Source organism: Camponotus vicinus, unplaced genomic scaffold, assembly GCF_025532165.1.
Source record: "Camponotus vicinus isolate PSW18456_S1 unplaced genomic scaffold, iyCamVici1.0 SCAF_4, whole genome shotgun sequence".
Lineage (NCBI taxonomy): Eukaryota > Metazoa > Arthropoda > Insecta > Hymenoptera > Formicidae > Camponotus > Camponotus vicinus.
The window spans coordinates 16,123,019-16,147,752 of record NW_028141976.1 but is presented as its reverse complement, the minus strand read 5'-3'; the positions used below and the strand labels follow the sequence as shown (position 1 = coordinate 16,147,752).

General features: G+C 32.5%; 1 protein-coding gene and 1 pseudogene across 7 annotated transcripts; both read left to right on the top strand.

Annotated features, from left to right (window-relative positions):
* Window positions 1-538: 538 nt before the first annotated feature.
* Window positions 539-18,652, top strand: LOC145971270 (RCC1 and BTB domain-containing protein 1-like). Of its 6 annotated transcripts, XM_083098768.1 has the most exons (12): window positions 7,274-8,660; window positions 8,944-9,186; window positions 11,637-11,785; window positions 11,862-12,055; window positions 12,472-12,630; window positions 12,702-12,951; window positions 13,036-13,145; window positions 13,206-13,460; window positions 16,847-16,971; window positions 17,069-17,166; window positions 17,250-17,380; window positions 18,362-18,652. In XM_083098768.1, the coding sequence occupies exons 3-12, from the start codon at window positions 11,653-11,655 to the stop codon at window positions 18,500-18,502; spliced, it is 1,596 nt and encodes a 531-aa protein (XP_082954894.1). In that variant the 5' UTR covers window positions 7,274-8,660; window positions 8,944-9,186; window positions 11,637-11,652; the 3' UTR covers window positions 18,503-18,652. The 6 variants fall into 6 exon arrangements, with proteins under 6 accessions (XP_082954891.1, XP_082954895.1, XP_082954896.1 ...); XM_083098765.1 differs by lacking the exons at window positions 7,274-8,660; window positions 8,944-9,186 and adding an exon at window positions 539-759; XM_083098766.1 differs by lacking the exons at window positions 7,274-8,660; window positions 8,944-9,186 and adding an exon at window positions 3,913-4,037.
* A 3,315-nt stretch (window positions 18,653-21,967) lies between these two features.
* LOC145971107 (uncharacterized) lies at window positions 21,968-24,389 on the top strand (annotated as a pseudogene). The gene is made up of 7 exons (XR_014438760.1): window positions 21,968-22,198; window positions 22,617-22,752; window positions 22,824-22,943; window positions 23,018-23,233; window positions 23,336-23,507; window positions 23,691-23,773; window positions 23,971-24,389. The product of XR_014438760.1 is annotated as an uncharacterized LOC145971107 (transcript).
* The last annotated feature ends 345 nt before the right edge of the window (window positions 24,390-24,734 follow it).

The following is a 24,734-nucleotide window of genomic DNA, read 5'->3' as shown; positions in this document are numbered from 1 at the left end:
CCATAAGCATAAGAAAATTGATTGGTTCATTTTCTTATGCATATATTTGTGGACCAATCAATTTCCTTATGCTTATGGTTATGCGCCTATGCAGTTTTATGTGCTTTTACCTTCAAGGCGTAAGACTTAAGCCGACGGGACACGGTACGATTTTTCGTACTGGATTTGATAAGATTTAGTAAAATACTAAAAATGCACCAATCAGAATGCAGCATTTCTAATATTTTACTAAATCTTATCAAATCCAGTACGAAAAATTGTACCGTGTGCCGTAGGCTTTAAAAAATTGACCAATCACAGTCAAGTATTAAGAGAATACTCGACTGTGATTGGTCAATTTTTTAAGTCTTACGCCTTAAGTCTCCTTAAAATCTCATTGTAGACGCCGCTTTACTATTCCGTTCCGCTATTTCTTTCTCCATCGGGACGAACCCTTAAGAACCTATTCAACCAATCAACGACCGCATTGCAGCTATTTGATTGGTTGAATGGGTTCTTAAGACGATCTTAAATATAAGAACGGACTATAAATACCGGCCTTAAGGGATCACCTAAAAGTGGGCCGTGACACCTCTCTTCTCTCTGGTACATCTTTGTAAGAATTATTTCTGTAAGAACATTGAAACTGCTCACTACCAAAAGAATTTATTGTATCATTACTATGGCTACGAATTCAGGATGTTGGGAAGAACAATCATCTTCCTCAGAAAAAATAGAGAGAGAAAATAGCTCACCAACAAGTGATAGTGAAGAAGAAGAGTAAGCGTATTTTTTCTGTTTTATTTTATTTTATTTTTGTAAAGAAGATATCCGACAAAAACAGTACGTGAAATCCACGTTATTACCACGTGGATATTCGAGTGGATAATCCGCTCAAAAACGGTACTAGAATCTACGTGGAATCTATGTGAAAATTTCATGAACTTTCGAGACATATTACTTTTTTCATTTTTGATAAGTGAATATCTTGGACATTTATAAAAGTATATAAATACACTCGGCCATAAGAATAATTTTATTTTTATTTATATTTTATTTTTAATATACGCAATAAATAGGCTATCTCCCATTTATCCGTTTAATTTCAAATAATCTGTTCCATATTCTGAATCCCAACAAGCGATCCAGATTATTAAACAAATTATTTTAAATTAAATCAGTTTATTAAATTAAACTGACTAAAGGACCGTCTATAATGAAAATAATATCGGTGGAGTGGACGGTGGAGTAAGGCGTAAGACTAGGAGTAATGCGAAATGGAAAAGAACCATTCGCTTACGTCTTACTCCACCGTCCACTCCATCAATATTACTTCCATTGTAGACGCTCGGTAAAAATTTTTCATATACATATAATTAGACAAAACTGATTATATCTAGTTATACAAACTTATATATCAATTTTGTCCATATAAAAACAGATATGCTTATGTATAAATGGATATGAATATACATATACAGGGTGAGCCATTTTAATTAACGCACGCAATTATTTCGGAAACAAAGCATTTTAGAGAAAAATGTTTCAGACAAAAGTTTTATGGTTTCGAGGGGGCCATAAGATGGTATCATTGGTTTGACCTTGAAGAGTTATTTGAAGGTCACATGAAGGTCACCTCCAATTTCTTAAATGGAACCTACCATTTGTCATTGCATATTCTTGTAGCTTATCTTGAGAGCTTTCCAAAACACTATAATTAAGTACCTTTTCGTTAAGTACTTTATGAGTTATGAGGCTTGAAATAATTCCTTAATTTTACATAAACCGTAAAATATCTTGTAAAATATTCATTTTTCGATTATCTTACCTTAATACTTTTACGTACAAAATAATGAGAGGAATCAACTGGTGTAAAGAAAACACATAGTTGTTTTGCAGAAAAAATATGTAATTTGCAATTAATAATTCCATATTTTTTCTTAAGAACAACTATGTGTTTTCTTTACACCAATTGATTCCTCTCATTATTTTGTACGTAAAAGTATTAAGGTAAGATAATCGAAAAATGTATATTTTACAAGATATTTTACGGTTTATGTAAAATTAAGAAATTATTTCAAGCCTTATAACTCAAAAAGTACTTAACGAAAAGGTACTTAATTATAGTGTTTTGGAAAGCTCTCGAGATAAGAAACAAGAGTGTGCAAAAATATATAGGGTGTTCCATTTAAAAAAATTGAAGTGACCTTCACGTGACCTTCAAATGACTCTTCAGTGTCAAACCAATGATACCCTCTTATGGCCCCCTCGAAACCATAAAACTTTTGTCTGAAACATTTTTCTCTAAAATGCTTTGTTTCCGAAATAATTGCGTGCGTTAATTAAAATGGCTCACCCTGTATACAGGGTGGCCCATTTTAATCCATCCAGTCGAATATCTCGAAAACCAAGCCCGAGAGAGAAAAAGGTTTCAGACAAAAGTTGTTTTGTTTCGAGGGGGCCATAAGACGGTACCATTGGTTTGACCTTGAAGAGTCATTTGAAGGTCACGTGAAGGTCACCTCAATTTTTTTAAATGGCACCCCCTATTTTTTATTACGTATTCTTATATCTTATCTCGAGCGCTTTCCAAAACACTATAATAAAGTATTTCTTCATTGAGTACTTTTTGAGTTATGAGGCTTGAAATAATTTCTTAATTTTACATAAACCATAAAATATCTAGTAAAATATTCATTTTTCGATTACCTTATCTTAATAATTTTATGTACAAAATAATGAGAGGAATCAATTGGTGTAAAGAAAACACATAGTTGTTTTGAAGAAAAAATATGTAATTTGTAATTAACAATTCCATATTTTTTCTTAAAAACAACTGTATGTTTTCTTTACACCAATTGATTACTCTCATTATTTTGTACATAAAAGTATTAAGGTAAGATAATCGAAAAATGAATATTTTACTAGATATTTTATGGTTTATGTAAAATTAAGAAATGATTTCAAGCCTCATAACTCGGAAAGTACTTAATGAAAACTAACTTAATTATAGTGTTTTGGAAAGCTTTCGAGATAAGTTACAAGAATATGCAAAAGCATATAGGGTGTCCCGTTTAAAAAGTTGGAGGTGACCTTCACATAACCTTGACAACGCTATTCGAGGTCATAATAATGTTGCTGTGTAATGCGCCACATAAAACCCTATAACTTTTGTATGAAACATTTTTTTTTTAAATGCGTATTTTTCGAAGTATTAAGGGGTTTCCACACTTTTGCTAAACCCTGTATATTCATATCCATTTATACATAAGCATATCTGTTTTTATATGGACAAAATTGATATATAAGTTTGTTGTGACGTTGCCGTCCCGACGCGAGTCCATCCGCCCCGGAAATCTTCACGGGGCGCGAGCCGAGCGGCCGCGCCAGAAAAAGATTGCGAGAGCCGTGTCGAAATCTCCGGAGAGACGAGCCATTATCCTTTTTCGCGCTAGTATTAATTACTTTTTTTGTATCATTTTTGTACGTCGGGCAACCCGCCGGAGGGAAACCAGAAGAGGCCCAAGAGGAATCATTACGACAGCCGATACGACATTTCCTACCTCGGAGTTGAGAACGGGGAAAGCGCCGGAGGAACCGGGCAGCACAGAGTCTCGGGTGGAGATCGCCCCCTTCAAATAAAGGAAGGAAATCAGCTGTCTTGTGAGCCGAAATAACCGGGCCGGATCGGCGCCACCCTCAGAGGAGGGAGGACGGAAAATCTACCTCCGGACGATCATGGATAACAGGGTCACCGAGATTCGGAATTTTAAATTATCGGGGCCGTTACAGCTCCCGATACGGCGTTGTCGCGGGGCGCAGTAATACCTCGCGTGTCGCGGCGCTATTGGCCGCTAATCCGCGCACCCCTGCGCGCAGAATTGACGCCGCTATCGACCCTGGATCGCGAGATCCAGGGAATGACTCTGGTGCGGTCGCTCTTATCAGATAGTCGCTCTGTTCCAAGTGTGTCGTTGTCGTTTTGTCGTTGTCGCCGAGGAGATCGAGCTGAGAGGACGAGACCGAGGATCATCCCCTGTCTACGGGAGCAATCATCGGTGAGGTTGCCCATCGGTAATTGTAAGCCACGTACGCGATTCTGTCCGCGGACCGGCCGTTCTGTCGCCGTCGCCATTTTCGTGTCTCGTTGTCGCTCGGGCATTGTACCGAGCTCGCGATTTTCGTGTATTTCGGGCGACCGGAGACAAGCGACCGAGGCATCAAGGACGATCGTAACGTCGGCCGTAGCTGATAAGGAACCGTTCGTCTCTCTCCGGGATTCGGGGTGTCGTAAAACGCGTAGTGACCGGCTCTCGTATATCGACCACGTGCGCGGTAAATCGCGGGGAATGCGTTCGCTATCCGTGCTGTCGAAAAGAGTTGTCGAAACCGCGTAAGACCTCCCCGCAATCGATCTCCGGGCAATTTTCGTCTGCAATTAGCGTGTATGTGAGCGTGTGACCGTGTGCGTGTGACGACGTGGCAAATGTCGTGCTGTCCTTGTCGCTCTTGATACTTGTACGAATTGCGTTTATTGCACGGTATTTGTCGTACGTTGGAGTGTGTCGCGGTGCATAATAGATTAAGAAAGTGTCGAAATTCGAGGGTTTCGCGTAGATAGAAAGCGTTACGCCGAAAAGAGGCGAAGCGGCGTCCGACGGCTATCGAATTCCGAGCGAATCCATCTTGCTCGTAGCAAGCGAGATTTTTCGTCTTCGCAAATCGCTTGATTACTATCGCTCAATTATTAAGCCTCATTTCAAATATAGTGCTGTCGATTAAAAGAGCGAGTAACAAAGGGAATAGATCTGGTAAATGCGTCCTCGAGGAGATTGTCGAAATTTCCGTTACGCTCTCGAAACGCCGTTCGGTTTCGCAAAGTCCGGCCATAAAAACGGGCCTGGAGGACGATAAATATCTCCGCTGTCTTATGATCTCGATTTCGTATTGCTATTGTTATCACCGCTGTCGATCTGTTGTACGTTATTTCAAATTTTCGCATTTATGTTAAACTCAGTTATATTTCGTTAATTCAGTCTCGCTAATTTATGTCATTATTACTATTTCTTTCTAGAACTTGTTATTTCTTTCCTTTATATTCTTATTTTTATTATATTTCTATTTTTGAATAAATTTGTTACATTTTCTTTTCTATTAAATTCGCGTAACTTATTTGAGTGTTCGTTTGTCGTGAGCGTTAAATCCCGTTGTGTTCGTCAATTTTCGTAATCACCGACCGCCTCGCATAAAATAATTCAATATCCTTTTCAACGGACCCTGCCCCTCTACCGTTAGGTGAGCTAGTCGGCCCGTGGCGAAACAGGCTAATGTTCTTCGCGTTATTCTGACGATTTTGCGAATTGATACGTGAAAGACCGTATCTGGCGCCCATCTTCGAGATTTCGAGACGGCCTTCGCTTCGCCGCGGCTCGCGCGAGAACGCCCTCCATCTTAGTTCCTCCGAGCGCGAGTATCTCTATCCGCCTTGTGTTTTTTTTTGACGGCGTTTTCGCTCCCCCTCTCACATCCTTCCCTCCAACACCCGAGGAGGATTGAAAAATTAAAAATAAAAAGCGTCGCATTGTATAACTAGATATAATTAGTTTTGTCTAATTATATATGAAAAATTTTTTATCGGGTACCTGGGTAATAACACGAAAATAATGACGTATTCTTTATGTCATTATGTGACGTATTTTTTACGTCACTATATGACGTAACGTACCTGTGACAAATCCACGTCATTTTTGCGACATTAGGACGTCATTTTAAACTTCAGATTCGTCATAAGAATGACTAATTCATGACGTCAAATAGACGATACCTTGCTACCTGGGTCGTTACCGATGTTATTAAAAGGAGTACAAATACCACAGAAAAGAAAAAGGGAAGAAAGTGAATCGCAACAAGTAAATTTATTATTAATTTTTTGCAATAATCAAATTACAAAACAGTAAAGAACTTATTTATTTATTTTGGCTTTTCTGTACATACTAAGTTCTCGTACTTTTTTACGTAAGAAAAGATTAAAATATAATCGTAAAAAACAAACCATTTATTTAATATTTTATACATTTAAAAACTTTAATTTAGTATTTTTACTCAAGTGATATTTAACTTATTTTGAACTTTAAAATAATTAAAATATAACAATGTTGTAACTAACAATAAGAAAATCTAATTAATAATTTAGAAAAACAATTTGCAATATTTTATATATATACAGGGTGGCCCATTTTAATCCATCCAGTCGAATATCTCGAAAACCAAGCCCGGGAGAGAAAAATGTTTCAGACAAAAGTTGTTTGGTTTCGAGGGGGCCATAAGATGGTACTATTGGTTTGACCTTGAAGAGTTATTTGAAGGTCACATGAAGGTCACCTCCAATTTCTTAAATGGAACCTACCATTTGTCATTGCATATTCTTGTAGCTTATCTCGAGAGCTTTCCAAAACACTATAATTAAGTACCTTTTCGTTAAGTACTTTTTGAGTTATGAGGCTTGAAATAATTTCTTAATTTTACATAAACCGTAAAATATCTTGTAAAATATTCATTTTTCGATTATCCTACCTTAATACTTTTACGTACAAAATAATGAGAGGAATCAATTGGTGTAAAGAAAACACATAGTTGTTTTGAAGAAAAAATATGTAATTTGCAATTAATAATTCCATATTTTTTCTTAAGAACAACTATGTGTTTTCTTTACACCAATTGATTCCTCTCATTATTTTGTACGTAAAAGTATTAAGGTAAGATAATCGAAAAATGTATATTTTACAAGATATTTTACGGTTTATGTAAAATTAAGAAATTATTTCAAGCCTCATAACTCATAAAGTATTTAACGAAAAGGTACTTAATTATAGTGTTTTGGAAAGCTCTCGAGATGAGCTACAAGAATGTACAAAAATATATAGGATGTTCCATTTAAAAAAATTGAAGTGACCTTCACGTGACCTTCAAATGACTCTTCAAGGTCAAACCAATGATACCATCTTATGGCCCCCTCGAAACCATACAACTTTTGTCTAAAACATTTTTCTCTATCTTGCTTATTTTTCGAGTTATTTGGCTGCCTAAGTTAAAATGGGTCACCCTGTATATATATATATATATATATATATATATATATATATATATATATATATATATACATGGTTGCGAAGTAACGCGTTACTTGTAACGCCGTTACCGTTACTTTTTTTTGGTAACGGACTGGTAACGGCGTTACATTTTTTTTTCTGTAACTGTAACGATAACGTAGTTACATTTTTTTAGTAATGATAACGAATTTAACAGTTACTTTTACCGTTACTTTTCATATTTTGAAAATACTTATGACATCGTATTTCTGTCATATTCAATTTTTAGTCATCGACCGACATTCATATAAAATTCGATAATATTTCGGATGAAATTTATTGCTCTGAGAGGTGTCTGTGAAGCTGATACGACAATCTACGAATTTCAAAAAAATACTAAGAGTTCTGATAGCACTTTTCATAGTTCTACAGTTCCTGATAAAAATTAAAGAGTTCCGCATTCCTTATATTGAAAAGTCGAAATCGAAAAAATGTCGTGCTAACTTTGCGAATCTAGCACGACACTCTTCCCTCTAAAGAACCAAAACGCGTTGAATATTATTATTTTTAGCAAGAGTTCCCAATCATTCTGCTATAGTTCAGCCTATATATGCAATTTCAGACCGATATTTTAATAATTAATAATTTTTTATGAATTTTTAATGTCCTCGACCAGCACGACACTTAGTAAAAATGTGTCGTGCTGATTTTCCGTAGTTTTAACGGCAGTTCTGGACAGTTCTATAAAAGTTCTATTCTTTAGAAACATTTTTCAAGCAGAGATTTTTTAAATAATTATAAAATAGTAAACGGTCGGAATGGTCTAAATGTCATGCTGATCTAAATGTCATACTGGTCAAGAACATTAAAATTCGTAGATTGTCGTGCCAGCTTCACAGCCACCTCTGGAGCGATTAATGACATCATTGATCAATCACAGTTATTTCAGTAGTCTGAGGAATGGATGTGATTGGCCAACTTTTAAGTTTGACGTAATATCGGACGAGAGCACAAAAAGAATGCAAATTTAGCTGTATTTATAAATTTAATGAAAATTAAAATTTTTTTATTTACATGTGAAGTTACATATTAAGTGCTTTAAAATCTATATCTCTTTAAATTTTTTACGGTTTTGTAAATTTAAAATAAAGAATTTTGCTTTTATATTAATATTTTAATAAAAAATATTACCAAAGTAAATTTTTTATTTAATTCTATCTTGTTTTAACATTAAAAGTAACGGGAAAAGTAACGAATCGTTAATTTTGAAGTAACGGTAACGCTAACTAGATACTTTTAAAAATAAGTAACTAATAACGGTAACGAGTTACTTTTTTTACTTGGTAACGAGTAACGGTAACGAGTTACTTTTAAAAAGTAACATGACTTGACGCTCGATTGGCGGCAAAAACCGAACAGAATCTGTAAACATAATCTGACAACAGATTGTCGGCAGAAATCGAGCAGGATCTGCGCACGCAATCTGATGGCAAATTGACAGCAGAAACCGAACAAGATTTGGACTTACTTATATTAATGTTGTATAAATGCAATAAAATTGATTATTAGAGGTGCTAAATAAGAGTATTATCGGTGAGTTATCGGTTAATTACAATTTTTTCTGATATGAAAATAAAGTAAAAGTAATTTAATTTATAAAACGAAATATATATAATTTATTTAGAATTAAATTCTTGCTTTATGCTTCAAATAGGCAGTAAATGAATAATTTACCATTTATCCTATTGATTCCAATCAGTTTAATATTCTGAATCTCATCTGCTTGTATCAGATGTCAGAAATTAAAGTGATAGAAATAGTTACTATATTTTTGATCTTTTATTCATAATCGCGACTTTATATATATTTTTGACAGAGATTTGATTGCGAGAAAGTATATCACATAGCGGTAAACGAAGGAACTATCGAATCATGCAAACTCTGTTCTGCTTCTGCCGTCAATCTGCTATCAGATATTGTGTGCGCAAATCCTGCTCGGTTTCTACAGGCAATCTGACATCAAATATCGCCGCACAGATCCTGTTCGATTTCTGTCATCAATGTGCCGTCAATTATATCAACAAGTTCTGCTCGTTTTCTGTTGATAATCTGTTGTCCAGTTATGTGAACAGATTTTGTTATATTTCTGTTGGCATTCTGCCGACATTATATGATATATCAGAACCTGCATCAATTCTGTAATCTTTCTGTCGACAAAAATTTGTAACAGATTACCTGACAAGATCTGCTTTAGCAGACTTGGCTATTGGGGTATATATATACATACATACACACACACATACACACACATATATAGTGTGTGTGTAGAAATTTACATATTTGACTGCGCAACCATAATTGTAGTTACATAGACATTTATTACATTTGCCTGCGTAGACACAAATATAGTTACGCAGAAATATTCCCTACATGTATAATTATATATATATAAATTATATATATATATATATATATATATATATATATATATATAATTATACATGTAAGGAATATTTCTGCGTAACTATATTTGTGTCTACGCAGGCAAATGTAATAAATATCTATGTAACTATAATTATGGTTGCGCAGTCAAATATGTAAATTTCTACACACACACTATATATATGTGTGTGTGTGTGTGTGTGTGTGTGTGTGTGTGTGTGTGTGCACATACACATATATATATAATTATCATTATACATGTAGAGAATATTTCTGCGTAACTATATTTGTCTACGCAGGCAAATGTAATAAATGTCTATGTAACTATAATTATGGTCGCGCAATCAAATATGTAAATTTCTACACACATACACACACACACACATATATATATAATTATAAATTACATAATTATATTCCACAAAATGATAACTATTTTCTTTATTAAGATTAATATATAATATGTCAAAATATATTATGTCTAAATAATGAAAAAAGTTTTACAATATTTTTACCTTTTGAATTTTTCACAATCCACTTAATTGTTGTTAAGTGTCACACACAAGTCTGTGTTTTTATTATACAGGGTGCGCCAAAAGTCTGGATACACCTAAATATCTCACAAACGGTGCATTTTAGAAAAAAATGTTTCAGGCAAAAGTTGTTTGGTTTCGAGGGGGCCATAAGACTGTACCATTGGTTTGACCTTGAAGAGTCATTTGAAGGTCACGTGAAGGTCACTTCAATTTTTTTAAATGGAACACCCTATATATTTTTGCACACTCTTGTAGCTTATCTCGAGAGCTTTCCAAAACACTATAATTAAGTACCTTTTCGTTAAGTACTTCTTGAGTTATGAGGCTTGAAATAATTTCTTAATTTTACATAAACCGTAAAATATCTTGTAAAATATTTATTTTTCGATTATTTTACCTTAATACTTTTACGTACAAAATAATGAGAGAAATCAATTGGTGCAAAGAAAACACATAGTTGTTTTGAAGAAAAAATATGTAATTTGCAATTAACAATTCCATATTTTTTCTTAAAAACAACTATGTGTTTTCTTTACACCAATTGATTCCTCTCATTATTTTCTACATAAAAGTATTAAGGTAAGATAATCGAAAAATGAATATTTTACAAGATATTTTACGGTTTATGTAAAATTAAGAAATTATTTCAAGCCTCATAACTCAAAAAGTACTTAACGAAAAGGTACTTAATTATAGTGTTTTGGAAAACTCTCGAGATAAGCTACAAGAATGTGCAAAAATATATAGGGTGTTCCATTTAAAAAAATTGAAGTAACCTTCACGTGACCTTCAAATGACTCTTCAAGGTCAAACCAATGGTACCACCTTATGTCCCCCTTGAAACCATACAACTTTTGCCTGAAACATTTTTTACTAAAATGCACCGTTTGTGAGATATTTAGGTGTATCCAGACTTTTGGCGCACCCTGTATAATAAATATACTTGGCGTCGCGACGCTACCGCGTCGCTTGATTATATAAAATATAAACATTATAATATTATAATATAATTATAAAAAACATGATACAGGTATATTTTTGAAATATTTCAGATACAAAATTACAATTGAAAAATTTTAATAAAATATCTTTTAACATTACAATATTATCAAGTCGTTGAATGATTTCAATAGAATCATCCACATAATCATAATTTCAATAGAAATATCCACATGAAATCTACATTGATATTTCGAGAATAAAGTACCTCGATATGTAATAATGAAAAAAGAAAGTTGTATCCACGTAGATAATTCGTGGATAAATCTGCATCCACGTAAGCCACGTAAAATACGTGAATTCGACGAGGATGTGACGTAACTGTTTTTGTCGGATATGTCACTATTAAACAACTTCTATATCACAATAATATTATGCTCCATTAATCATACAGAATCATGACACACATGTCCAAAAGACGTCCATAGAATATCTAGAGGACAGCCAAAGGATATTTTATGTCTTCTGGATGTCCTCTCGATGACCTCTGGACATCTTTTGGACATGTGTGTTGTTAGGGGACATAAAAGATTTAAGATATAGTTAATTGATTATTGAAAATATTATTAACTTAAAACTATCATCTTGACAGGATTGAACAAGAGAAGATGAGAATAAGGAGATATTTCAAAAGAAATCGTGTGATCAAGTGTAGATATTTTTCGGAAAAGTGGTCATTCTTTGTCTTTCTACAACCAGAATTTATTTCTCAGATCCATATGATTATGGCTTTTGATGATAGTAATAAGTTTTATTTTTTTGCTGTTATTTCTTATCTTAGTTAAACTGTTATTTATGTTTTAATGTATTAAACTAGATGCAGCTATGATTGTGACAAAAGACAAAATGGTATATGGTTTAGGCCTCAATGAAAATGGCCGATTGGGGGTAAATGATAATAATGACATTTTCCAGCCGAGAAAAGTGGAAAAATTATGTGGAAAAAATATAAAGACTTTCTGCTGTTATAATTATTGTAGTCCTGTATTTGCAATTACAGAAGAAGGAGAGGTATTATGGAAATTGAAAACTTATAATTGAAATGTTTAATTGAGATTATTATAAACTTATAAATAATTGTTTGAATAGGATTAAATATGAAAATTGTTTAAGTAATCAGAAATCTAGATAATAGGATTATAGAGTACAATTGAACAAAGAATAAGAGTATAATTTGACAAGGGGATTAAAATTTAACCGAAAATGAGAATTATTACATTTAATTTTCTATATTATATATTTAATGAGAGAATAATATACAGTTGTTAATTATATATTTACTTTTACAATAACACGTAACATCTACTTAATATTTTATAATTTTATTCTACAATAGAATATATATACAATATATTTATTTTGAGGCATCTTTGTTTATATACTAATTAAATATCAAGACACCAAAATAATAATATTATCTTTTATAGGCATATTCTTGGGGTTCCAATAGAGATCGTAGATTGGGATTAGAATTAGAATCATCTGAAAAAATATACCTGCCTACTAAAGTCAATATAAATGAAGAATGCATCATAGATATTACATGCAGCTGCGATCATATTATAGCTTTAACTAAAAGTGGAAAAGTAAATGAATGAAATAAAGCAGTATAGTAATCTTGATTTTAAAATACAAGTTTGACAATTGTTTAATTTAGGTATATACTTGGGGAAATGATAAATATCAGCAATTACTTCATGCGGATGTAGGCTTACCACATCAGGAAGATTTTCTCACAAACCTGAAAATTGTCTACATTGCCTGTGGTGATTTGTTTAATGTGGTAGTCACCAATTACAGTCAAGTGTATAGCTGGGGTTTGAATAACCATGGTCAATTAGGATTGGGCCACTACAAGAACAAGTCATCTGCATGCCCCATGCCCTATCTTACATTTGCTACAACAGGTAATATTTCTGTGACGATATTTTTATAAAAATATTAAATGCAAATACCAGCAACAATTGCTAATATTAATGTTTAATTACCAGTTAAAGTAGTCTGTGGAACAGCGCACACATTGGCTCTCACTGCTAAAGGAAACGTCTTTTTCTGGGGTAGTGGACTAAATGTAAAAAAAGTGCTGGAGTACCCTATCAAGGTAATTCATTTATTGTCATAAAGAAAACAAGAAATATAAAAAAATTGATATTTTTTTTAGTTGGATATGTCTAAAATAGGGAAGGTGTCAGACATTGCAACACAAGACAATTTGGGAGCCGCTTTTGATGAAAATGGAAGTGTCTTTATATGGGGCAAATACTTTGGTCAAGAGATTTCAATTATCACGCAGTTTTCGAACATGCATGATATTTTCAAATATAATGTGTCGTATATTATCGATAATCTGCCAATTGACTACACAGAAGAAAAATCAAATATATTGGAATGTCTGGGAGAAGTGTTCAATGATTCGGTATGTTTTCTTTTCTATCTCATTTCTGCTCATTGTGCATATAATTTTTCTCATTGTAAAATGTTGAACAAAATCAAAATGTATTAAAGTAAGAAAATAGTAATTTCAAAATTTACTTATAAGTATACTTCAAGTCTACTGATTGTATATACAGGATGATTCTGAACAGACGTTTGTCTTTAAAAAGATAAATTGTCGAGTCTATTCTAAGACGATTTTCCCTTTACCAAAATTGTCTACGAGGCTTAGTTTTTAAATTATTAAATAAAATAGTTCGCGAATTACGGAACAAGTACAAGAGGTAGACAGGGACGGCGCAACTCACCGTCCGATACAGGCGATCATGTGGGGGGCGCGACGCGATCAGCTGATTGCTGCACACGATGAGTGTAACAATCAGTGTGTGTGTGGGGGGGGTGTATTTATGTACGCGTATTCACACATGCAGCGTACTCTTTCTCTTTCTCTCTCTCTTTCTCCCTCTTTCTCTCTTACTGTCTCATTCACTCACTTACTCACTTACTTATTCTTACCTTAATAATGAGATTCTTCATACTGCTGATAAATAGCAGTGCCCAGTGTGTTGCACGATAATAATCGTCGTCGACGAGACGTCGTTTCTTCAACACGCAGTCTGACACAAATAAGCGAAGTTTTTTCTTTCATCACTTTCGACACTTTAACAAATTTACTCGCGCACTTAATCACTCACGATTGATAAAAGGAGGAATTTACCAACGGTTACGGTACGAATTTAATAAACGGTTAACGCATTTAATTATTAATTACACACTCGATTAAAGAAACGCGTTAACAGAACGCGATACTCGATGCAAAGCTCGCGACGCGACGACCGACGACAAGCAGGTCAGGTTAGTACTAGCGCCTCTAGCGCTGCCAAACATAAACGTGTAGCATTACGCGCTAGTACTAACCTGACCTGCTTGTCGTCGGTCGTCGCGTCGCGCGCTTTGCATCGAGTATCGCGTTCTGTTAACGCGTTTCTTTAATCGAGTGTGTAATTAATAATTAAATGCGTTAACCGTTTATTAAATTCGTACCGTAACCGTTGGTAAATTCCTCCTTTTATCAATCGTGAGTGATTAAGTGCGCGAGTAAATTTGTTAAAGTGTCGAAAGTGATGAAAGAAAAAACTTCGCTTATTTGTGTCAGACTGCGTGTTGAAGAAACGACGTCTCGTCGACGACGATTATTATCGTGCAACACACTGGGCACTGCTATTTATCAGCAGTATGAAGAATCTCATTATTAAGGTAAGAATAAGTGAGTGAGTAAGTGAGTGAGTGAGAGAGTGAGAGAGAAAGAGGGAGAAAGAGAGAGAGAGAGAGAAAGAGAGAGAGTACGGTGCATGTGTGGATACGCGTGCATAAATACACCCCACACACACACACGCACACACACTGATTGTTACACTCATCGTGTGCAGCAATCAGCTGATCGCGTCGCGCGCCCCACATGATCGCCTGTATCGGACGGTGAGTTGCGCCGTCCCTGTCTACCTCTTGTACTCGTTCCGTAATTCGCGAACTATTTTATTTAATAATTTAAAAACTAAGCCTCGTAGACAATTTTGGTAAAGGGAAAATCGTCTTAGAATAGACTCGACAATTTATCTTTTTAAAGACAAACGTCTGTTCAGAATCACCCTGTATACAGGGTAGGCCATTTTAATCTACGCACTGAAACATCTCAAAATCCATAAGTTTAAGACAAAAATGTTTCAGACAAAAGTTGTATGGTTTCGAGGGGGCCATAAGAGGGTACTATTAGTTTGATCTTGAAGAGTCACCTTATGGTCACGTGAAGGTCATCTCCAACTTTTTAAATAGGACACCCTATATGCTTTTGCATATTCTTGTAGCTCATCTCGAGAGCTTTCCAAAACACTATAATTAAGTTAGTTTTCATTAAGTACTTTCCGAGTTATGAGGCTTGAAATCATTTCTTAATTTTACATAAACCGTAAAATATCTTGTAAAATATTCTTTTTTCCCCTAACAGCACATGATATCATTCGAATATTCTATACTCATACTGTAAATATACGTTACAGATATAATATACTGAGAATAATCTCATAACATCTCTTGTTGTATATTATTTTTCATATATTCTCAGAATATACTTTGCATATCTCGTATTAGTATATTCTTTCTCGTATATTTTCAGGATATTCTATAATATTGCATGTGTTTCCTCATTTTGCCGCTACGCGCGCCACCAAACTCGTACTTAATTTTCGGTGAAATGGATATAAAGGACTGGTACTAACTCGAGTTCCAAAGTTTCTTCTTTTTTCTTTTTAGTCAGTTTAATTTATAATAAACTGACTTAATTTAAAATTTTTCATTTGTTTAGTAGTTTAGTTGTTCTGGATTCCTTGTTGGGATTTAGAATACTAAAAAGATTATTTAAAATTAAAATGAGAAATAGTGTGTCTGTTTACTGCATTTATTAAAAGCATTTCTATTACATATATGAAATTATATTACAAGATATTCTCAGTATTTACTATTAACTAAAATAGGCGGACATTAGGGCATTCTTAATATGTATATCATAGTATGTATCTCGAATGTTCTGAGAATATATGCATTGTACTTTTGCGATATTTTTCGAACATTCTCAGTATCTACATGTGCTGTTAGGGTCGATTATCTTACCTTAATACTTTTATGTATAAAATAATGAGAGAAATCAATTGGTGTAAAGAAAACACATAATTGTTTTGAAAAAAAAATAGAGATAAAGAAAAAAACATAGCTGTTTTTAAGAAAACAAATGTAATTGTTAATTGCAAATTACATTTGCAAATTACAATTGCAAATTACATTTTTTTTTCGAAACAATTATGTGTTTTCTTTACACCAATCGATTCCTCTCATTATTTTGTACATAAAAGTATTAAGGTAAGATAATCGAAAAATGAATATCTTGCTAGATATTTTATGATTTATGTAAAATTAAGAAATGATTTCAAGCCTTATAACTCGAAAAGTACTCAATGAAAAAATACTTTATTATAGTGTTTTGGAAAGCTCTTGAGATAGGCTATAAGAATATGTAATGAAAAATAGCAGGTTCCATTTAAAAAATTGAAGGTAACCTTTACGTGACCTTCAAATGATTATACAAGGTCAAATCAATGACACCATCTTATGTCCCCCTCATAGTCAAAAAACTTTTGTTTTAAACATTTTTTTCCATCTTGCTTACTATACGAGATATTTACGTCCGAAAATTAAAATGGCCTACCCTGTATATGCACATAATATTTAATATTATAAAAATTAATATTATAATAATTTAATATTATGTATCTTTACATCTAATAGTTTCATTTATATGTCTCTTTTCTATTGCAGTCGACAAGTGATCTTACAATACAGGTAGAGGAACAATCTATCCATGTTCATAAAGCTATTTTGAAGATTCGTTGTCAATATTACAGTAATATGTTCAAACATAATTGGAAGGAAAACAAACAAAAGTAAATATTTATAAAAAATATCAATTATACTTTTATTCAAAGTTTCATAAATTTATTTTATTAATTACATTGGTACATACATATGTGTTCTAAACAGTATCATCACACACGACCAATTCTCCTACATTGTATATAAAGCTTTCTTGGAATATCTATATACTGGCATAATAAATCTGCCTTCAGAGAAAGCATTAGGTGAATTCATTACTTTTTAAATTTGAGTTAAATTTGAATTGAGTTACAATTCAGAATTAAAATAAATGTTACATTTATTACAGAACTCTTGCAATTAGCTGATGCATATTGTGAAACAAATCTTAAGAAAAATTGTGTACCATTGATAAAACAAACTATAATTGTATCAAATGTAGCCATGATTTACAAAAGAGCAATCCAATATAATTCAAAGGTGACAGTTTATAATATGACTTCTTATCATAAAATATACCATGTATATACATATGTCAAGATATAATGTATACAGGGTGACCCATTTTAACTTAGGCAGCCAAATAACTCGAAAAATAAGCAAGATAGAGAAAAATGTTTTAGACAAAAGTTGTATGGTTTCGAGGGGGCCATAAGATGGTATCATTGGTTTGACCTTGAAGAGTCATTTGAAGGTCACGTGAAGGTCACTTCAATTTTTTTAAATGGAATACCCTATATATTTTTGTACATTCTTGTAGCTTATTTCGAGAGCTTTCCAAAACACTATAATTAAGTACCTTTCCGTTAAGTACTTTTTGAGTTATGATGCTTGAAATAATTTCTTAATTTTACATAAACCGTAAAATATCTTGTAAAATATTCATTTTTCGATTATCTTACCTTAATACTTTTATGTACAAAATAATGAGAGGAATCAATTGGTGTAAAGAAAACACATAGTTGTTTTTAAGAAAAAATATGGAATTGTTAATTGCAAATTACATATTTTTTCTTCGAAACAACTATGTGTTTTCTTTACACCAATTGATTCCTCTCATTATTTTGTACATAAAACTATTAAGGTAAGGTAATCGAAAAATGAATATTTTACAAGATATTTTACGGTTTATGTAAAATTAAGAAATTATTTCAAGCCTCATAACTCAAAAAGTACTTAACGAAAATGTACTTAATTATAGTGTTTTGGAAAGCTCTCGAGATGAGCTACAAGAATGTACAAAAATATATAGGATGTTCCATTTAAAAAAATTGAAGTGACCTTCACGTGACCTTCAAATGACTCTTCAAGGTCAAACCAATGATACCATCTTATGGCCCCCTCGAAACCATACAACTTTTGTCTAAAACATTTTTCTCTATCTTGCTTATTTTTCGAGTTATTTGGCTGCCTAAGTTAAAATGGGTCACCCTGTATATATATATATATGCACGTTTTTAGGAATTAGAAGAGGTCTGCTTCCAATTTGCATTGGATCACCTAACAGATGTGGTACAAACGAAAAGCTTTATTAGCTTGGACGAAGATATGAAAACCAATTTTATAATTAAAGCAGCCGAAGCTGGTGCTTTTAAGAAATAGTTTTTTTCACTTTTTTATCTAATTTTCTGAAATGTAATAGAATTTTTATATTTATAATTTGATATGACAGATATATTTACTTTTTTAAAGTAAACAAAATAAAAACTTTTCATAATTGACTGAGTGTATGTATAAAATGAAATAAACTATATTTACCATAAAATTTTGTCTTAATTTTAATTGATAAAATTAATAACACAGGTCTACAAGGTTTTGTTGTTGGGCAGCTGGGGGTCATTTCCGAAGTAATTTTCTGCGTAGAATCCGAATCCGAGGTCAGAATTGGCCCATCACGTCAGGACTTTGAGATATTTGAGGTTATATATTCGAAAAATGGCTTTTTGGGCTACCTTTGAGGTTATGTACAGGACGCACAAAATTTTGTAGCTCTTTTCTTCTAATTGCATCATTTAGTACTACTCTTTCCCTTCAAAATGAGCTGTCGAATGGTCATCTACGAAAAAATTTTGTGCGTCCTGTACATAACCTCAAAAGTAGCCCAAAAAGCCATTTTTCGAGTATATAACCTCAAATATCTCAAAATCCTGACGTGATGGGCCAATTCTGACCTCGGATTCGGATTCTACGCAGAAAATTACTTCGGAAATGACCCCCAGCTGCCCAACAACAATCATGACCCCATTTTTTGTAGACCTGTGTAATCTATGCAACATGAAAAGTGTGTGTGTGTAAGCAAGCGTATACAGGGTGACCCATTTTAACTTAGGCAGCCAAATAACTCGAAAAATAAGCAAGATAGAGAAAAATGTTTTAGACAAAAGTTGTATGGTTTCGAGGGGGCCATAAGATGGTATCATTGGTTTGACCTTGAAGAGTCATTTGAAGGTCACGTGAAGGTCACTTCAATTTTTTTAAATGGAACATCCTATATATTTTTGTACATTCTTGTAGCTCATCTCGAGAGCTTTCCAAAACACTATAATTAAGTACATTTTCGTTAAGTACTTTTTGAGTTATGAGGCTTGAAATAATTTCTTAATTTTACATAAACCGTAAAATATCTTGTAAAATATTCATTTTTCGATTACCTTACCTTAATAGTTTTATGTACAAAATAATGAGAGGAATCAATTGGTGTAAAGAAAACACATAGTTGTTTCGAAGAAAAAATATGTAATTTGCAATTAACAATTCCATATTTTTTCTTAAAAACAACTATGTGTTTTCTTTACACCAATTGATTCCTCTCATTATTTTGTACATAAAAGTATTAAGGTAAGATAATCGAAAAATGAATATTTTATAAGATATTTTACGGTTTATGTAAAATTAAGAAATTATTTCAAGCATCATAACTCAAAAAGTACTTAACGGAAAGGTACTTAATTGTAGTGTTTTGGAAAGCTCTCGAAATAAGCTACAAGAATGTACAAAAATATATAGGGTATTCCATTTAAAAAAATTGAAGTGACCTTCACGTGACCTTCAAATGACTCTTCAAGGTCAAACCAATGATACCATCTTATGGCCCCCTCGAAACCATACAACTTTTGTCTAAAACATTTTTCTCTATCTTGCTTATTTTTCGAGTTATTTGGCTGCCTAAGTTAAAATGGGTCACCCTGTATATATATATATATATATATATATATATATATATAGAGAGAGAGAGAGAGAGAGAGAGAGAGAGGATCGCAAATTCGTCATTTCTCATTTATATTAAAATTTATTTGATATACGTGAGCACCTTGCTATACAGCACTGGTGCTACCGACATTTTGTGCACATAGCGCGAAACAGAACCAGAAATTGTGCACCTTATATGTTACCCTCTGAGAACATTCGTGCACCTTGGCTTCGTAGTTTAGGTGCACGTTTTCAAGGTCCACAGAGGGCGTATCGCTTTCAGGGATCACCTAAAAGTGGTCCGTGACACCTCTCATTCTTCTCTCTGTTATTATACTTATTAATTAGGGCCTGAGCAGAATGGCTGCCTCATAATTTTAAGACTATGTTTTATGCCTTAGGTCTTTGTCTTAGGTAACGCACAATACTGTGTGTTATGTCTCGAGTCTTATGTATACGCGAACGTTTATTTCTTACAAACGTTCGCGTATACATAAGACTCGAGACATAACACACAGTATTGTGCGTTACCTAAGACAAAGACCTAAGGCATAAAACATAGTCTTAAAATTATAAGGCAGCCATTCTGCTCAGGCCCTTAAGGTGGAAGCACATAAAATTGCAGGAGCACATAACCATAAGCATAAGAAAATTGATTGGTTCATTTTCTTATGCATATATTTATGGACCAATCAATTTCTTTATGCTTATGGTTATGCGCCTATGCAATTTTATGTGCTTTCACCTTAAGGGCCCTCACACACGAAATTGCATAGCTGCATATGCATAACATAAGACCATATGGACCAATGAGTATTATGTTATGTCATCGAGTATTATGTTATGTAAGTCAATATGGCGACTTAATACTCGATGCTCATTGGTCCATATGGTCTTATGCTATGTATATGCAGCTATGCAATTTTGTGTGAGAGCCCTTAAGGCCATCACACACAAAATTGCATAGCTGCATATATATAACATAAGACCATATGGACCAATGAGCATCGAATATTATGTTATGTAAGTCAATATGGCGACTTAATACTCGATGCTCATTGGTCCATATGGTCTTATGCTATGCAAATGCAGCTATGCAATTTTATGTGTGATGGCCTTTAAGGTGAAAGCACATAAAATTGCAGGAGCACATAACCATAAGCATAAGAAAATTGATTGGTTCATTTTCTTATGCATATATTTGTGGACCAACCAATTTCTTTATGCTTATGGTTATGCGCCTATGCAATTTTATGTGCTTTCACCTTTAGTCTCCTTAAAATCTCATTGTAGACGCCGCATAACTGACTATATGGGCGGAGCCTTAGGCCGGGTCTACAATAAGCAATTTAAGCCTTAAGCTTTAAGAGACTGACCAATCACAGTCAAGTATAAAGAGAATACTCGACTGTGATTGGTCAATTTCTTAAGCCGTGTCTACATTGATCGTATCGTAAGGTTGTAAGGTCGTAGTCGTAAGAAATTGACCAATCACAGTTGATTATTCTCCTGAACTTCAACTGGGATTGGTCAATTTTTTACGATACGACCAATGTAGACCTGGCTTTAAGGCTTAGAACTTAAATTACCTGTTGTAGATCGGGACTTAGCATTTAACAAGAGAGGTTTTTAATGTATATTAAATTCATAATTCTCTGCACCATCATCTTTGATAAAATCATTTTTTTTTACTTCTATATATTATTATATAACTGAAAAAATTTATTTGAAAGCTAGGCAACTCAATGAAAAGCTGTAAACTGCAGCCTCATTTGACCTCATCAACAACTCCTGTACCTTTAAGGTACAATTTCATGCAGACGCTCGACGCTCATTTTTAGCGTCAAATCTGGTCACGTGATAGATTTTTAAATTCCCGCGTCGAGAGATAAAAGCTAAACTGTGTTTAGCTTTGACGCTCGACACTCATTTCAGTCAATCCAGTGGTTAGGCTGCGATTTCATTACCTATGGCTGCGATTTCATTACCTATCTGACGCTAGCGTCTAGTCGATCACGTGACCTCTTTTTGGACGCTAGCGTCAAAAGAAAAAAGCTGGATTTGTTCAGCTTCAAACGTCAAGCAGTCTCAAAAATGTCTGTAGAAAACGTAAGTAATATTGTTATTATTTATTTATTTATTACTCATTACATTTTATAAAAACAATAAATTTGCATGAATATATTTATGATAATTTCACGACGTAATCAGTTAAGTATTTTTTTTTAAATGAGTAGAAAATTCAAAATACATTTTTAATGAAATAAATATTTAATTGATCTATGAATTGATATATGAATTGATCTACTAACTTTTATGTAAATCATTAATATTAAATAGCAATATTTATAATAGTTTAATTTGAGTTATAATTCCAAAGACCTAACCTAATCATATAAATTACTTCCAAACATTATGTCCAAAAATTTCTTATTTTAACTATTAACATCAGAACATGTAATATTGTAATTTACTTGTAATAATAAAGTGTATAAAATAATATCTATTATATTTTAATATTCAATAGGAATTTGAAATGGTGCAAACATGTAGGCTTTGCGAAATGGTCATTCCCATTGAAAATATTAATACTCATCCTTGCTTAGAAGGATATTCTAAATATTATGTTGATAATTCAACATTATACTTTTATCCAATGACAGGTACATATAACAATCATAATGACAGTGCCTGAGGATTATGCAAATTATTTCTATATGACGCTTTGTTACAGATGACGGACAAAACATAATAAGAAAAAGTTTAATTGAGAATGATGAAATAGTAGTAATAGAGGCAAAAGAAAACAATAAAAAAAATTTATATAATAATTCTAATAAGGAAAATTTGTCAAGTAAGAAATATAAATTGTAATCACTTAAAAATAAGATGTAATATTAAATATATAATTTTATTTTATTTTTGCAGATAATATTCAACATTTAAAAAGGAAGCTGCCAATGACAACCAATATTCTAGAACCAAAAAGAAAATTCAAAACAGGTTTGTCATTCGACGAAGAAGAGCTGTTGATTCTGGAAGTACAAAAACGAGAAGCGTTATGGAATTTCCAATTAGATATTAGACCAAGAAATCCGAAAGAAAGAAATAAATTGTGACAGGAAGTTTCTGACGCATTAAATGGTAAAAATAAAAAAAGAGAGTCATGTTTTTTAAAAAGCTTTATATATTTCTTCCAATGTTTTTTTAACATTTTATATCTAAGATGTCATTACATTTTTTTAGGTGTAATTAGTCCAGAAACAGCTAAAAATAAATTTAAATCTTTACATGATACTTATCGTAAAATTATTCAATCTGAACAAAAGGCAAGTGGATCTGCAACATCAAATACTACTCGCTTGTGGCAACATTATAATAATATGGAATTTTTGCGTGACTCTTGTTTGGTCAAAACGTAAGTTTTGCTTTCGTATTTATTAAAAGAGTGCATATGTAAAACAAATATTTAAAATTTTCTATTAATTTTGATATTATTAAAGAATATTCAAATTAAATTTGAATTATGAAATTTAAAAAATTTACATGTGTGTACCTAATAAATTATATACATATTTAATTATTCATTGATACATTTTAGCACAGCATCAAATATTCCTAGAACAAGAGCATCGTTCAATGATTCGGATCAGTCATCAGAAGAAACTAGGAATGTTCGGTCAGGTATATAACATTTATATGAAAATTTATATTTGTCTTTTATATATGATTGAGATTGAAAAAAATATTTATAAATGTGATTTACCTATTGTAATCTATTGTATACACATACAATACATTATACGCACATATATATATATATATATATATATATATATATATATATATATATATAATTATTAATCTTTATTACTTTACAGCTAAAAAAACAGATAATCTCAAAGAAAACAGTGCTATTGAGAGAATTGCTAATGCTTTGTGCGATACTTCCAACGATGAAATTATTTTACCGCCTCCACCTCAGCCTGATGACATCGACTCTTAATTTTTTTAAATTTGTTGGGGTCTCGAATTCGTCGTTTATCCGAAGAGCAAAAACAGGAAGCATTTGAAAGACACTTACAGTTGTCATATGATATGCTAAAAGAAAATAGTATATAAAATCAAATTCTAACTGTTATTATGAAACTAAATTATCACAACTATTGTTTTGTTTGCTACATTTTATTGAATAAAGTAATATGATAATGTTCTTTATAATAATGTTCCTAATAATGTAAAATTTTTTATTAAAAAGTTACAAATAAAAGATTACAAATAAAAGATTCAATATAATTAACTTATACTTAATATTTATTTATATATTAATACCTATTTACGCAATTAATACTTATTTACACAATTAATACTTATTGACATTATTAATTATTTTATTTCTTTATTCTTAATATTTTAACAGTTCTCGAATTGCCAGGGAACTGCTCCTTCGCTATTAAAATAGTGACAAAATGTATCTTTTATCATCATGGCTTTACGTGAACCTAAATTAGAACCACATTGAGTTATATTTCGCAAAGCACCTTCATCAGTTATATCTGAGCTCAAAGTATCAGATATAAAACTGTATGAATTGTCTTGATCAATTAGATTGGATGGTATATATTCGTTATGATCAATATCTTTA